Source organism: Leopardus geoffroyi, chromosome C2 (assembly GCF_018350155.1).
Source record: "Leopardus geoffroyi isolate Oge1 chromosome C2, O.geoffroyi_Oge1_pat1.0, whole genome shotgun sequence".
Classification (NCBI taxonomy): Eukaryota; Metazoa; Chordata; class Mammalia; order Carnivora; family Felidae; genus Leopardus; species Leopardus geoffroyi.
In genome coordinates this window covers 72,320,558-72,335,148 of record NC_059333.1, presented here as the reverse complement: position 1 = coordinate 72,335,148, position 14,591 = coordinate 72,320,558, and the positions used below count along the sequence as shown (strand labels likewise).

The window sequence follows — 14,591 nt, the reverse complement described above, 5'->3', positions numbered from 1 at the left end:
CCGGCCGCACGGGCGTCCCCCGCCCCTCCTCCCCGGCTCAGCGCGGGCGTCGGAACCGCCCGACTCGCACGGCCTCCCCGCGGCGCGCCCGTGGCTCCGCCATACTGGTTGAGGGCACGAAGCAAGGGCGCACGCCCAGCTCGCTCGCGGTTCCTCTCGGCCCCGGATGTGACTGTTTGGCTGAGGCGCCCCGCGCCCAGCGCTAGATGGGATTGGGCGCCCACAGGTGAGGTCATCACGAGGCGCCGAGGAGGAAAGCGGGAAGCGCAGGTATGAGGCTGGCATCTGTGGCTTTGTGGCTGTTCCTCGGTGTCTTTTCCTTTTTTTGGTCTAGTGGTCTCGCGTCTGCTTTCCTGGGCCCCTTTCCCTGTGAGGTTTTCCTGTGTCAGGTCCCTGCTTCAGACTCCACTCTAACGCATGAAATTTCCAGTTCCTTGCTAGCCAAGTCCTAGCTCCGCCACCTTCTACTTAAGTTGGATCTTCTTTCTTTACCTTCGGCGTCTGAGGTCGTCTTCTCCTGGTCAAGCCCTTTTGTTCTTTGTTGGTACTGGCACTTATCAGAACCTGAGTCCTAGCGTGTATTTGGAAAATAAGGTCATCATATTTGAATCCCCGCACCACCTCCCCCCACCCCCGCCCAAATGTTTCGATAGCCTGAAAGTGCCGAGTAATTGCTGATTAAGTCCTCCTTTCTTTGGACAAAATGTAGCCTTTCCCAGTTTTTCCTGCTAACCCGATTAGTAGGCGGATCCAGGCAGCGTGTTTTTATATAATTAGACATTCCAATAGGGAGAATGATGTGGAGGCTGTAATTATAGATGGCTTCTTGGAAGAGAAAGAATTTAAGCATTATTTGGTTATATTGCATTTTCCTAGGTGGCCAAAAGTTTTCTGACAGCCTTTAAAGAATGCTTAGTGAGAGAAAATAATAACCATTATGTGAACAAGTCATTGTGCCAGGTCTTTGATTCGAGTTTTATATAATTATCAAAACAACTCTGGGGTAATTATTATAAGACTCACAGATTCCCTTAGTAGTCAAGTCCACTGTCTTGCCTTTATGTGGTAAGAAATCTTTTCAGTAGTTCCCTCTGTGTATAATACATTTCTAATTCTCCATTAAAAACGAACAGCAACTACCTTCTCTACTCTCTGGTAAATGGTGTTTATTATTTGCTAGTCCCTTTTTCCCAGATGTTTTTTTCCTCCCAGTTTAATATCCCAGATTCTTTACTAACTAGTGCTAATGCCACAGCCTTTCAATCATTTTGGTTGCTATCCAGCTTCTCCACATCAGGACCAACTTTGGAAAACCCAAACGTGTGAAAAAAAATTGACCTATACTTATTATACTGATAGTGACTACCTCATATTGTTTGACTGGTAGTGCAATCTCAGACTAGGGAGTTTTATTCATTATTCATTTTTCAACTTTCATCTATGGGACATACAAGATGTCCCCTCCCAAGGAGGTCAGAGTTTTGTTTGGGAAGGCACTTTAATTTTTTTTTTTTTTTTTTTTTTTAATTCTTCAAAGATAAGTAGAGTTTGGTCCATCTGAGAAGGGGACAAAGAACCAGGCAGAATCAACAGCTTTGAAGTCACAAACACTTGAAAAGGACGTGTGGGCACATGGAAATATAACTGGAGCAATAGTTAGATATCATTCAGTTATTAAAGACTTTGACATTTATTCTGTCACAGTGTAGGTGAGGTGGAGCCTTTGAAGGATCTGATGAGATAATTCTGGTGCTAATACAGCCCAGTCAGTGAGCTGACTTTGTGGCAAGTACCCCTGCAAGTGCCCCAGGCAGAATTTCAAAGTAGGAAAAGATTTTATGACTGGGTCCTTTTCTTTCTACAAATCATCCTCCTGACCTTGCCCCTCCCCCATATTTAGTACCGTCCTGCCTTCTGACTGTTCAGAACTTCCATCTTCACCTTCCACCCTTTCTAAAAATGTTCTCAAGATACCCCACCTTTCCTTGCCGACTCCATGATTTCATTAGGTGTTAAAGAAAACTATTATCTAATTAGAGTAATGCACAATAGGCTATGATAAATTGCTTTAGACATTACCTATGAGAAGAGAAGCTTGTTGACCTGATACCTGAACAAGGAGATAATGGCTCCTACCTATTTCTTGTAGGCTTTGCTGTCCCAGTAAGGAAAAACAAGAAACAGTGGCCTGACAGCTCATTTCTGAAAGATTGTTTTGATTTAACTCAGATTTAATTACATTTTTTTGCCACGGCCTTATACCACAGCAATCTGTTGTTTAATACGGTTTTTTTTTTTTTTAAGTTTATTTATTTATTTTGAGAGAGAGAGAGAGTGCACAAGTTGGGGAGGAGCAAAGAGAGAAGGAGAGAGAATCCCAAGCAGGCCCCGCACCGAGAGCACAGAGCCCAATGCGGGGCTCAAATTCACAAACCATGATAGCATAACCTGAGCTGAAATCAAAAGTCAGGTGCTCAACCATCTGCGCCACCCAGGCACCCCTGTTGTTTAATACTTTTTGATAGTGGCCTTTGGGTATGTTTCAAATAAGAACAAATAATTTTAATTTTGTAGACTAAGTAAACAAGTGATCCCAGAGGTTCTGGTTGACTCCCGTGATCAATACCCTGCATAAGTTGAAATGCTTCAATGTATAGTACATTTCTGGGACTTTCCCAACAGTTTTTCTTGCTTTAATTTTATTTTTTTAATGTTTATTTATTTTTGAGAGAAAGAGAGCACACAAGCGGGGGAAGGGCAGAGAGAGGAGAGGGACAGAGGATCTGTGCTGATAACAGAGCCCAATGTGGGGCTTGAACTCATGACTCTGAGATCATGACCTGACCCAAACTTGGATGCTTAGCGGACTGAGCCATCCAGGAGCCCTTCAACTATTTTTCTTAACATTCTCCATAATAGGTCTTTTTTTTTTATTTTTCTGACTAGCTTGGTGATCAGTAAATATTATTCATGTGATGTAGAGATTAGAAGTTTAATTTGTATTTTACACTGGTGCGTAGAGGTTAAGGTAGGGCTGCCCTTGGTTTTGTTAGATTAATAGACACTGGTTCCATTATGGAAAAATTTACAGGAGCTGTGTTGTCTGTAATAGTTCCTTTAAGCTCAAAATCCATTTATTGCCTAATTTCTCACACGTTGGGGTGAGCTTAACCATGTGTGTCTTTAATGAGTTAGTCTTTTCCAGAAAAAAATTATATTAGGCAGAAAACCTGCTAAAACTTCATCAGTCGGCATTTACTGAGGTCACCTATGGGTAGATATGTGATAGGAAAACAGAAGTACTAGAAACCTTGCCTCATTCTTGTCTTAGAGAAAACTTAAAATCCCAGTAGGAATTCAAAAACATACACGCACACAAAATCCTAAAGCTGTAGAAGGCAGACTTCCCCAGACTTTAAAGTGGATTCACTGTAGAAAAATCAAAACTAACGTAGGAAATAATCGATCAATTCTCTAAAGAAAAAAGTTAAAATTATTTGTAACTCTACTGGTCTTTTCAGTGGTTAATACAAACTTCATATTTTAAGGTAGCATTTTATCTATGTTAACGTGATAAGTCAGTCACCACAGATGACAGTCCCTAAGCCTAAATAACGTTAATAACATTTATTTCAAATTGTGCTAAGTGTACTTTTTTCTTCGTTTATCTGGAACATTTGGCAAAAGGCTTTTTTATGGTAGAAAATTATTTAACTACTATTTCATTACTTGTCAGCAAAAATCAAACTACCCAAGTTCCCTGTCTTTACCTCTTTCTGAGTCATTTCCTCTCCAAACCTCTCCTTTAAAACTTATTTACTTCAGTCTTTAGTTTCGTCTGTATACTAATTCAGTGCTTCTGCTGAAATAAATGTTTTTTAAATAAATCTTTTTGTCTTTCCTATTTTGTCATCTTTATGAAAATTGTTATATCTGTTTATGTGACCATGTTTCTGTTACTTCCCCCCCCCCCCGTCCCCTGTTACTTTGATTACTAAAAGATTAGTGATTTTTTTGCAGTCTAGTTAGTGATTTTGTGTATGTGCGAGTGTCTAAAAATGGGAGGAAATAAGCTTTGTGTCAGGAATAGAAACTTCGGGCGGATTGCCAGATTATTTTAAATCATTTTTCAGAACAATATTAGGAAATTTATCTCTGTGCTATTGGACTAAATTCAGGTTTCATATCTGAAAATATGAAAGCAGCAATGGCAATTTCTCACTAGATAAATTCTCCCGGTAGGTTTGTTTGCTTTCTTTTCTCTAACCATTTAGAGTTATATAAATTGCCCTGATTTCCTTTTTTTGCTTTATCCAACAGACAGTTAAGGCAGGGTGGTATTATATGACAGTTTCATTATATAAATCTGGGATGCCTAGTGTATCAGGAATCTCAATTTCGCACATAAGTACTGCTGTTAAGTGTTAAGTGGGTGATAAAGTAATTAAAAATACATGAGTACAGGGCATCTGGCTGGCTCAGTCAATAGAACATGTGACTCTTGATCTCAGGGTTGTGAGTTTGAGCGCCATGTAGGGTGTAGAGATTTCTTAAATAAATAAACTTAAAAATACCCAAGTACTTTAAAAGCATTAATGAATGCTTTTATAAATATAATGAATCATTTATGGCTTTTCGTCATTTTCTGTACTTTCAGAGAATCCTAACAAGTTAAAAACTGTTAACAAGTGGTTGGGTGTCTGAGTGGCTTAGTCAGTTAAGCATCTGACTTCGGCTTAGGTCATGATCTCACAGTTCTTGAGTTCAAGCCCCGTTTCCGGGTCTGTACTGACAGCTCAGAGCCTGGAACCTGCTTTGGATTCTGTGTCTCCCTCTCTGTCCCTCCCCTGCTCACGCTCTGTCTCTCAAAAAATGAATAAATGTTAAAAAAAAATTTTTTAAACTATTGTCAAATGGCTAGGCCCCAACCCCAGCATTTCTGATTTTCTAGGGTAGTATTGGGCAATTAATATTTCTAAGTTCCTAGTTTATGCTGATGCTGCTGGTCTGGAGGCCATACTTTGAGGACCATTGATGTAGATACATGATACCACTTTGACCGGCCTAATAAAAATAGGAGAAGTGAGGGGTGCCTGTCAGGTTCAGTCAGTGGAGCATGTGACTCTTGATCTTGGGTTTATGAGTTAGAGCCCCATGTTGGGTGTAGAGATTGCATTAAAATATTTTTTTTTTTTTAAATAGGAAAAGTGATCATGGTAGTATTTGTTGAGCCCTCATTATGTACCAGACACTGTTATATGTGCTTTACACATATTATTTTGCTATGATCCTGTGAAATGGTGCTATTATTTTTATTACCCCCGTTTTATAGAGAAGGAAAATGAATCACAGAGAGGTTCAGTAACTTGACCAAAGTCACCCAGCTAATAATAGGTAGTAGAGCTATTCAAACTCAGAGAGTCTAGCTCCAGAGCTCATTCTCTAAAACATTATTCATATAAAAGATATAACTTGATAATTGAACAGCTCTCTTTTATTTTTTATTTTTTTAAGTTTATTTATTTTTAATTATTTTTAACGTTTATTTTGAGAGAGAGAGAGAGAGAGAGAGAGAGCACGAGCGGGGGAGGGGAAGAGAGAGAGGGAGACACAAAATCTGAAGCAGGCTTAAGGCTCTGAGCTGTCGGTACAGAGCCTGATGCGGGCCTTGAACCCACAAACAGATCATGACTTGAGCTGAAGTCAGACACTCAGCTGAGCCACCCAGATGCCCCTAAAATTTGTTTGTTTATTTTGGGGGGGGGGGCAGAGATGGGGGAGGGCAGAGGGGGAGCGGGGGAGAGAGAGAATCCCAAGCAGGCTCCACACTGTCAGCACAGAGCCGGATGTGGGGCTCAAACTCACAAACCACGAGATCATGACCTGAGCTGAAATCAAGAATCGGATGCTTAGGGGCGCCTGGGTGGCGCAGTCGGTTAAGCGTCCGACTTCAGCCAGGTCACGATCTCGCGGTCCGCGAGTTCGAGCCCCGCCTCAGGCTCTGGGCTGATGGCTCAGAGCCTGGAGCCTGTTTCCGATTCTGTGTCTCCCTCTCTCTCTGCCCCTCCCCCGTTCATGCTCTGTCTCTCTCTGTCCCAAAAATAAATAAACATTGAAAAAAAAAAAATTAAAAAAAAGAATCGGATGCTTAACCGACCGAGCCATCCAGGTGCCCCAAGCATCTCTCTTTTTTTTTTTTTTTTTAATTTTTTTTTTTTTCAACGTTTATTTATTTTTGGGACAGAGAGAGACAGAACATGAACGGGGGAGGGGCAGAGAGAGGGAGACACAGAATCGGAAACAGGCTCCAGGCCCCGAGCCATCAGCCCAGAGCCCGACGCGGGGCTCGAACTCACGGACCGCGAGATCGTGACCTGGCTGAAGTCGGACACTTAACCGACTGCGCCACCCAGGCGCCCCGCATCTCTCTTTTAAAAAGAATTTTTACTAATTTAAATATATGATGTTTATTCTAATGTGAACCTCATATCAGATGCTAGAGAACAAGGTTTGCCTGGGTCCCTGATAGCATAGAAAGTCCATTTAGGCATGTGCCAGCCAGGTGTACCACAATCCTGTGTTCAACTAAACTTTTGTAGACTTGATCTTCAAATGTCCTTTTTTTAAATTAAGGTTTTTTAGATGTCTTTTTAAATATTTAAGTGAAATACTGCATATTGTATTTGTCTCCTCCCGTCAAGTTCTTAAATAAGAGATTATAGTTTTTTTTCCCCCTCTCCACAGTGTCTTCTGGGCCATAATGGCAGTCAAGTGGACTGGTGGACATTCTTCACCTATTCTCTGCCTGAATGCAAGTCAAGAAGGCCTAGTCGCTTCTGGAGCAGAGGGTGGTGATCTTATGGTTTGGGGTGAAGATGGGACTCCATTAGGACATAAACGCTTCCAAGGGGCTGATGATGTTACCAGTGTCTTATTCTCTCCCTCCTGCCCCACTAAGCTCTATGCTTCACATGGAGAAACCATTAGCTTACTGGATGTCCGGTCACTCAAAGGTTCCTTGGACCATTTTCATGTGAATGAAGAAGAGATCAATTGTCTCTCATTGAATGAAACTGAAAACCTGCTGGCTTCTGCCGATGACTCTGGAGCAATCAAAATCCTAGATTTGGAAAATAAGAAAGTTAGCAGATCACTGAAGAGACATTCCAATATCTGTTCTTCTGTAGCTTTTCGGCCTCAAAGACCTCAGAGCCTGGTGTCATGTGGACTGGATATGCAGGTAATGAATATTTTGCAGAGAGTACTTGGGTAATTTTTAATGGGTTTGGTAAGGATCAAATTACTGACCAGGCTAAATATATTTTTGCATTTTCTGTTCTCTAACATGTCTTATCTGTGTATGAAGCATGAGCTTTATTTCTGCATGTTTAATGCTAACTTGACAAAGCCAAGTAGATTTTATTCATAAAGTAATCATTTATCCTTTAGCCTTCCTTTCTCTGTGCTTAAGACAGTCATAAAACCTGAGAATTCAAATATTTGATTCTAAACATCTTTTTAAACAAAGGAACATACTGAAGACTATCGCCCGCTCTCTACAAATTCTATTATTTTTTCTAAAAGAAAAGAGAGAGAGAGAGAATCTCTTGTTGTTCTTACTTTAAAATTCTGTGGTGTATTAATTGAATTATTGTATATTGGTGACCAAGATCAGAGCATTGCCTTGAGTAAGTTTTTTTTTTTTTTTTTTTTTTAATTTTTTTTCAACGTTTATTTATTTTTGGGACAGAGAGAGGCAGAGCATGAATGGGGGAGGGGCAGAGAGAGGGAGACACAGAATCGGAAACAGGCTCCAGGCTCCGAGCCATCAGCCCAGAGCCTGACGCGGGGCTCGAACTCACAGACCGTGAGATCGTGACCTGGCTGAAGTCGGACGCTTAACCGACTGCGCCACCCAGGCGCCCCATGCCTTGAGTAAGTTTTAAAAGGAACATCACATCACAAATTAGACCAAATTCAGAGGAAGTCTGTCAGAAGAGTGGATATAGCAAGAAACCCTGTTATGTGGGTAAAATGGAAGTGTTTGTTTATTTTTTTATTTATCTATTTATTAGAAAGAGCATGAACTGGGGCGGGGGGGAGAGAATCCTGAGCAGGCTCCACACTGTCAGCATGGAGCCCAATGCAGGGCTCTAACCCATGAACTGTGAGATCATGACCTGAGCTGAAACCAAGAGTCAGATGCTTAACTGACTCAGCCATCCATGCGCCCTGGAAATGGAATTGTTTAATTCTTAGTTTTCATGAGGGGGAAAAGTGGAATGTGCTAGTGGTAATAGAAGTCATGGGGAAGCAGACTCTGGTTTGGTTTAATAAAAGAAAGCTTTCAGATAGCTTGAACTTTCCCATAGCAGATGTACTTCCTCTTAATTTTTTTTTTTTTAACGTTTATTCATTTTTGAGAGACAGAGAGAGACAGAGCATGAGTGGGGAAGGGGCATAGAAGGAGACACAGAATCTGAAGAGGCTCCAGGCTCTGAGATGTCAGCACAGAGTCCATCGTGGGGCTCGAACTCACAAACTGCGAGATCAGGACCTGAGCTGAAGTCGGATGCTCAACCGACTGAGCCACCCAGACGCCCCAGATGTACTTCCTCTTAAAAGTAAATCTTGTAGGGGTGCCTGGGTGGCTCAGTCAGGTAAGTGTCCAACTCAACTCTTGATCTCAGCTCAGGTCTTGATCTCAGGGTTGTGAGTTTAAGCCCCACGTTGGCCTCCATGCTGGGCATGAAACCTAGTTAAAAATAAATGTATCACTGGAGTGAGAATAATCATGGTTTCTCTTTGATAAGCACTTACTACTTGCCAGTGCTTTACATATTAGTTTTCATTCAAATCATACCCTGATAATTACTGTTACTTTTTTAGAAATGAGACTGAGGTTCAAATTAAGTATCCATATAGCTGCCTGAATTGAGATTCGGACTTGAGTCTCTCTGGCTCCAAAGGCTGTATTTTTTTTCTGTGACACCAGAGGTATCACAAACAGGAGATCTCAAGCAGGAGATCATCAGCAATGTGTTAGAAAAGGTTCTTGGTTTGCAAACAGGCGACTTCTAGAAAAAGAACCATTGTTTATTAATGACTTGTGTGTCCTGCACAGTTACAAGTGTTTATTCTTTTTTTTAATGTTTATTTATTTATTTTGTGAAAGAGAGTGTGTGGAGGAGGGTCAGAGAGGGAGGGAGAAAGAGAATCCCAAGCAGGCTCCACGGTGTCTGCACAGAGCCCTATCCACAGCTCAACCCCACGAACCATTAGATTGTGACGTAAGCTGAGATCAAGAGGTGGATACTTAATCAACTGAACCACCCACATGCCCTAGTCTATATTCTTTACTGTGTACAATATCTTTCAAGACTTTGTGATTCCATTAATATCATCAAAGGCTTTATCTTTCTACCTTTTTGGCCAGCAGTCTTTTTTTTTTTTATTTTTTTATTTTTTAATTTTTTTTTTTTTTAATTTTTTTTTTTTTTTCAACGTTTATTTATTTTTGGGACAGAGAGAGACAGAGCATGAACGGGGGAGGGGCAGTGAGAGAGGGAGACACAGAATCGGAAACAGGCTCCAGGCTCTGAGCCATCAGCCCAGAGCCTGACGCGGGGCTCGAACTCACAGACTGCGAGATCGTGACCTGACTGAAGTCGGACGCTTAACCGACTGCACCACCCAGGCGCCCCTTGGCCAGCAGTCTTTACCACTCCCTTCTCTACCCACTACACCCCCTCATAAGTTAGAAATAAACGAGGCTGGGTTTTGTTGTTTCCACAATGACTGCCATTACCCTCCCCCAAGCTACTGGTAGTTAGTAGGCAGGATCAGTGGATGGCCAGCAGCACTGGGACAGTCCCTAAACAATAAAGAATTGTCTTACCAAAAATGTCTATAGTTCCTCTGTTGGGAATCATTCTGCATTTGAGGGGCACAGTGACCCTACAACCTATAAACTCTTTATCCATACCTACGTTTTGACCACGCCCTTACAAACCTACATTTTCTACCCTCATGGTGATAATCTGCCTATTTTGGTTATACAGAAAGACCTACACACACACACACACACACACAAAAGACCTACACATCCAGGTGGATATCTGTGTTGAGTAGGCAGATTGTACAGTGTCTCTTTGACTAGTCATTCTTTCAACCTTAGGCTGTACCAGTTTCCAATCTCTGGTTCATTAATATACTAGGCATGGCAGTAAACAATTAGGTGTGCAAAAATGACCTATATACTTCTCAGATTAGATAAGAAATGGGCATCTAGAATTTATTTTGCCGTCAGTTCTGGGAGAGAAGTTCTAGTGGCAGGCAACTGCTAGAGAGCAATATAGAACAACCTAAATATTTTGTGAAAAGGAGGCTTAGGTAATTGCTTATTTGATTTGACTGCCAAGACCTAAATATTCACTGTAGATTAATTTCTGCATTGGGTTGTGATTTAACAGTGGTAAGACAGCACACAGAACTTTTAAGAAATTACTTTCCTTGGAGTGCCTGAGTGGCTCAGTCAGTTAAGCATTTGACTTCCGCTCAAGTTGTGTATCTAACAGTTTACTTCTTAAAACCTGGTTATCTGATGTTATTCTAAACTTTAAGAATAGCTAATCTGAAGGAGTCCAAGATTGTAGGCATAAAAGTGGAATGGAGTTGTTATAAGGTTAATTTTGAGAGCTCTTTCTCTCTGAACAAACACATTTTACCTCAAGGCAGGAATTGAATTATTGCCACACACAGGAGATATATTCAATGTACCTATCTTTGTTATTACAGAAATCATAAAAATTATACCCTTTGATTTACATCGGTTTAAATAATTAGGCAAAGCACACTTAGAGTGGCAGGGAACTTAACAAATTGATTTATTAAGACATTTGAGACTGCTTAATTTTTTTTTTTTTTTTTTTTTTTTTTTTTTTTAGAGAGAGAGTGCAAATGCGGGAGAGTGGCAGAGGGGGAAAGAGAGAATCTTAAGCAGGCTCCATGCAAACAGCATGGATCCCAAGACCCTGGGATCATGACCTAAGCCAAAATCAAGAGTCGGAAACTCGACCGACTGAGCCACCCAGGAGCTCCTAGACTGCTTAATTTTTTTTTTTTAACGTTTATTTATTTTTGGGACAGAGACAGAGCATGAATGGGGGAGGGGCAGAGAGAGAGGGAGACACAGAATCGGAAGCAGGCTCCAGGCTCCAAGCCATCAGCCCAGAGCCTGACGCGGGGCTCGAACTCACGGACCGTGAGATCGTGACCTGAGCCGAAGTCGGACGCTCAACCGACTGAGCCACCCAGGCGCCCCGTAGACTGCTTAATTTTTTATTAAATAACTACAAAATATTTATAATATATGCGTAAAGTATAAGAAGAAAATTAAATACATGTGTAGCCACCACTCAGATACAGTTTTCTCTTGTAAAGACCTTTGGAAATTTGAGACCATCATTTATTTCTGTGGCATACACATTGATTTTTTGCCCCTCATTTCCACATCTGAAAATAAATGGTTCAAAAGGTTTATTGTTTTTTCTGGAGTTTGAAGGATCACTAGTACAAATACTTAAGGATCAGGATGGCAGGAAGGCTTTTTTTTCCCTTCAAAATGAATCTTTTCTGTGGAAAGAAATGTTTTTGTAGGGGGAGGAATTTGTGAGCAGGGTCACTTTGATGTGATTGCATTCACTTCTGAACATTTGCCAGTTGTCCACTTTCTCCCCCCTCTGATGTTTTGTAGGACCATAACCCCCAGACTCCTGTGTTCTTTTCTTTTAGTATCTCTTGCTTTCCTGCTTTGAGTGACACCACTTGAACCAGGTGGTTGAGATATTGTAAAACACCTTGGAATCTTTGGCAGTTAGGAAGAGTAAAGTAGTATAGAGAATGTCCAGAAAGGAACAGTCTGGAAATCTTCAATACTTGAAAATTATTCTTGGATTGGTAGAATCTGGGATGGCTGTTAACACATTTAGATTTCAGTAAATACAAAAATGTTTAAGCTGCTGAAAATACTTTGAGTATAGTTCATGTCTTAAGAGGGCAGAAAATATAATCTAGGCATCATGCACGGTAGTGCAAGAAAGACTTGGGGATACCTGCCAAGACAGTTAAGTTAGCAGATTCTGGAATGTGCCATTTGCCTTGTGTTCAGATTTTTTTTTTTTAGAGATTTGTTTCCCTATCACGTCCATATCACATCTTTGTTATATTTTCTGGTATTTCTTTATTTTACTTTAATTTATTTTAATTTGTTAATATTTTAGCTTCAGCCAAATAGCAACTGCTGGCCACTTAGTAAAATGTTATAAATCCAATCTAAAAGAGTTTTCAGTGCTTTTCTTGATAGAAGCAGAATGTGTTCTTAGAGGTCACTTCTTTCAGAGGCTGAGTTGAGGGCAGTTACCTTCAATAGAAAACCAAATCCTTAATATTCATCAGCAGTAGTAATCTTGTCAGTTCAGATCTGTGCTTTTGACTGAACCATGCTTATTCTAGTGTCTATTTTAAATCGTGAGTAATAATTAAGGGATAATACTAGATGGTAAAATAAAGCTGTCTATTCTCTGAAAGTACGAAGAATATTTTCCTTTTCAAATTGGTTGCTGTGGGAAGAAAATGAATCACTAGATTATAGAGTAAAATCAATTCACAAAGTTTTTTGTTTTGTTTTAAACAGGTTTTAATTAGCATTTCATTTAAATCAATTTAGTAGGTCCAAAATCATGGTAGGGAACAACAAAAAAACCCACATATGCCAGGATGTCAAATTAATCAACAGATAGGTATGGAATATTTGCTCTTTCCAGGTATTAAGCAAAGATGAATTAAATCTCAGGATGCCTGGCTGGTTTAGTTGGTAGAGCACATGATTCTTGATCTCAGGGTTGTGAGTCCAATCCCCATGTTGGGCGTGGAGCCTACTTAAAATTTACAAAAAAATGTTTAAGGTGAATTAAATCTCAAGAAACTGACAAGCTAATAGTATATGTTAATTAATAGCATAGAAATTAAATACAGGCAAGAGAGAAGTGAGCTGGAATATTTAGGAAAGCCTTCCTAGAGGGACAGGAACTTGAGGTAAGCCTCTAAAATGGGTATTTTAGGTTGTATGAAAGGAAAGAGAAAGCATCCCAGATACAAATCATTTCAGTGATAATCCAGATTTCATTTATTTAGTTGACAGGCTTTCTGACTTGCAGCCAGCATAGACTAAAATTAATAAGTTTTATAATGTTCTATTTTACTTGTACAGATGAGGGTACAGTGACTTAAAGAAATGCAACTGCTCAAGAATGTGGATTACATACAGTTTGATGGGTTTGTTAATCCCAAGTTATTCAGGATCTTGTTTTCTACCTTATTGTACGTTGGCGTCTGAGTTTTTCCACTGGCACATTGTGGTGCCAGCTGAATTTTTAAAAATTTAATATTGCTAGAAATGTATCATACTAATTATTATCAGACTACTTTGATGACTTTATTACAAGTGGAATAAGCATGATAGTTGAGCAAAATGGCTAGGCCTCTGTTTGACTACATAACTTCCTCTTATTTAAAGGTGATGCTGTGGAACCTTCAGAAAGCACGGCCACTCTGGATTACAAATTTGCAGGAAGATGAAACAGAAGAGATGGAAAGCCCACAATCACCTGGTCAGCTTTTAAACCCTGCTTTAGCCCACTCTGTGTCTGTAGCATCATGTGGCAATATTTTTAGCTGTGGTGCAGAAGATGGTAAGGTTCGAATCTTTAGGGTGGTGGGAGTTAAGTGTGAACAAGAACTAGGATTTAAGGGCCACACTTTGGGAGTATCCCAGGTCTGCTTTCTGCCAGAATCCTATATGCTGCTTACTGGAGGGAATGATGGGAAGATAATGTTGTGGGATGTAAGCAGTGAAGTTGAAAAAAAACAGAAGAGCCCTACAAAACATACCCACAGGAAGAAAACTAAAAAAGCAGCTTATATGAAGCAGGGTAGAAATACTCATGCTCTAGTAACAGATGAAGAAGAACATGGCAAAATTTTACCAAAACTAAGTGTTGAACATGGAGAAAAGGTGAACTGGCTGTTGAGTACAAAAATAAAGGGATACCAAAATATATTAGTAGCTGATCAAACTAGTTGTGTATCTGTATATCCCTTAAAAGCATTTTAAATCCAATAAAAAATTTGAAAAACTGCAGCAGAACTTTTTATAGGTTGAAAAAAATCCTGTTTCTTCATTTTTGTCATTCTTAATGTTTGTCATATTTTTTAATATAATTTATTGTTAAATTGGCTTACATACAACACCCAGTGCTCATCCCAACAAGTGCCTGCCTCAACGCCTATTGTCATATTTTGAATAATACCCTTCCATTGTATAAATTATAAGACATTGAGCAAAAGATAATTGGGTAATACTTTATGTAGTAAATGACATTAAAATTTGGAGGAGGAGAAGTAATCAGACTCAGAGTTATTAAGTAACAAAGAACTAGGAAAATTGCAGACATGATTACTTACCTGGAAAGGATCTTGGTTGTCTTGTCAAGCCTCCTGCCTCAGGGAAGCCCACATATGATCTAATCCAA

General features: G+C 40.1%; 1 protein-coding gene across 1 annotated transcript; it reads left to right on the top strand.

Annotated features, from left to right (window-relative positions):
* Positions 1-61: 61 nt before the first annotated feature.
* On the top strand, positions 62-14,200 carry WDR53 (WD repeat domain 53). The gene is made up of 3 exons (XM_045502468.1): positions 62-270; positions 6,745-7,240; positions 13,577-14,200. The coding sequence occupies exons 2-3, from the start codon at positions 6,761-6,763 to the stop codon at positions 14,171-14,173; spliced, it is 1,077 nt and encodes a 358-aa protein (XP_045358424.1). The 5' UTR covers positions 62-270; positions 6,745-6,760; the 3' UTR covers positions 14,174-14,200.
* Positions 14,201-14,591: the final 391 nt, after the last annotated feature.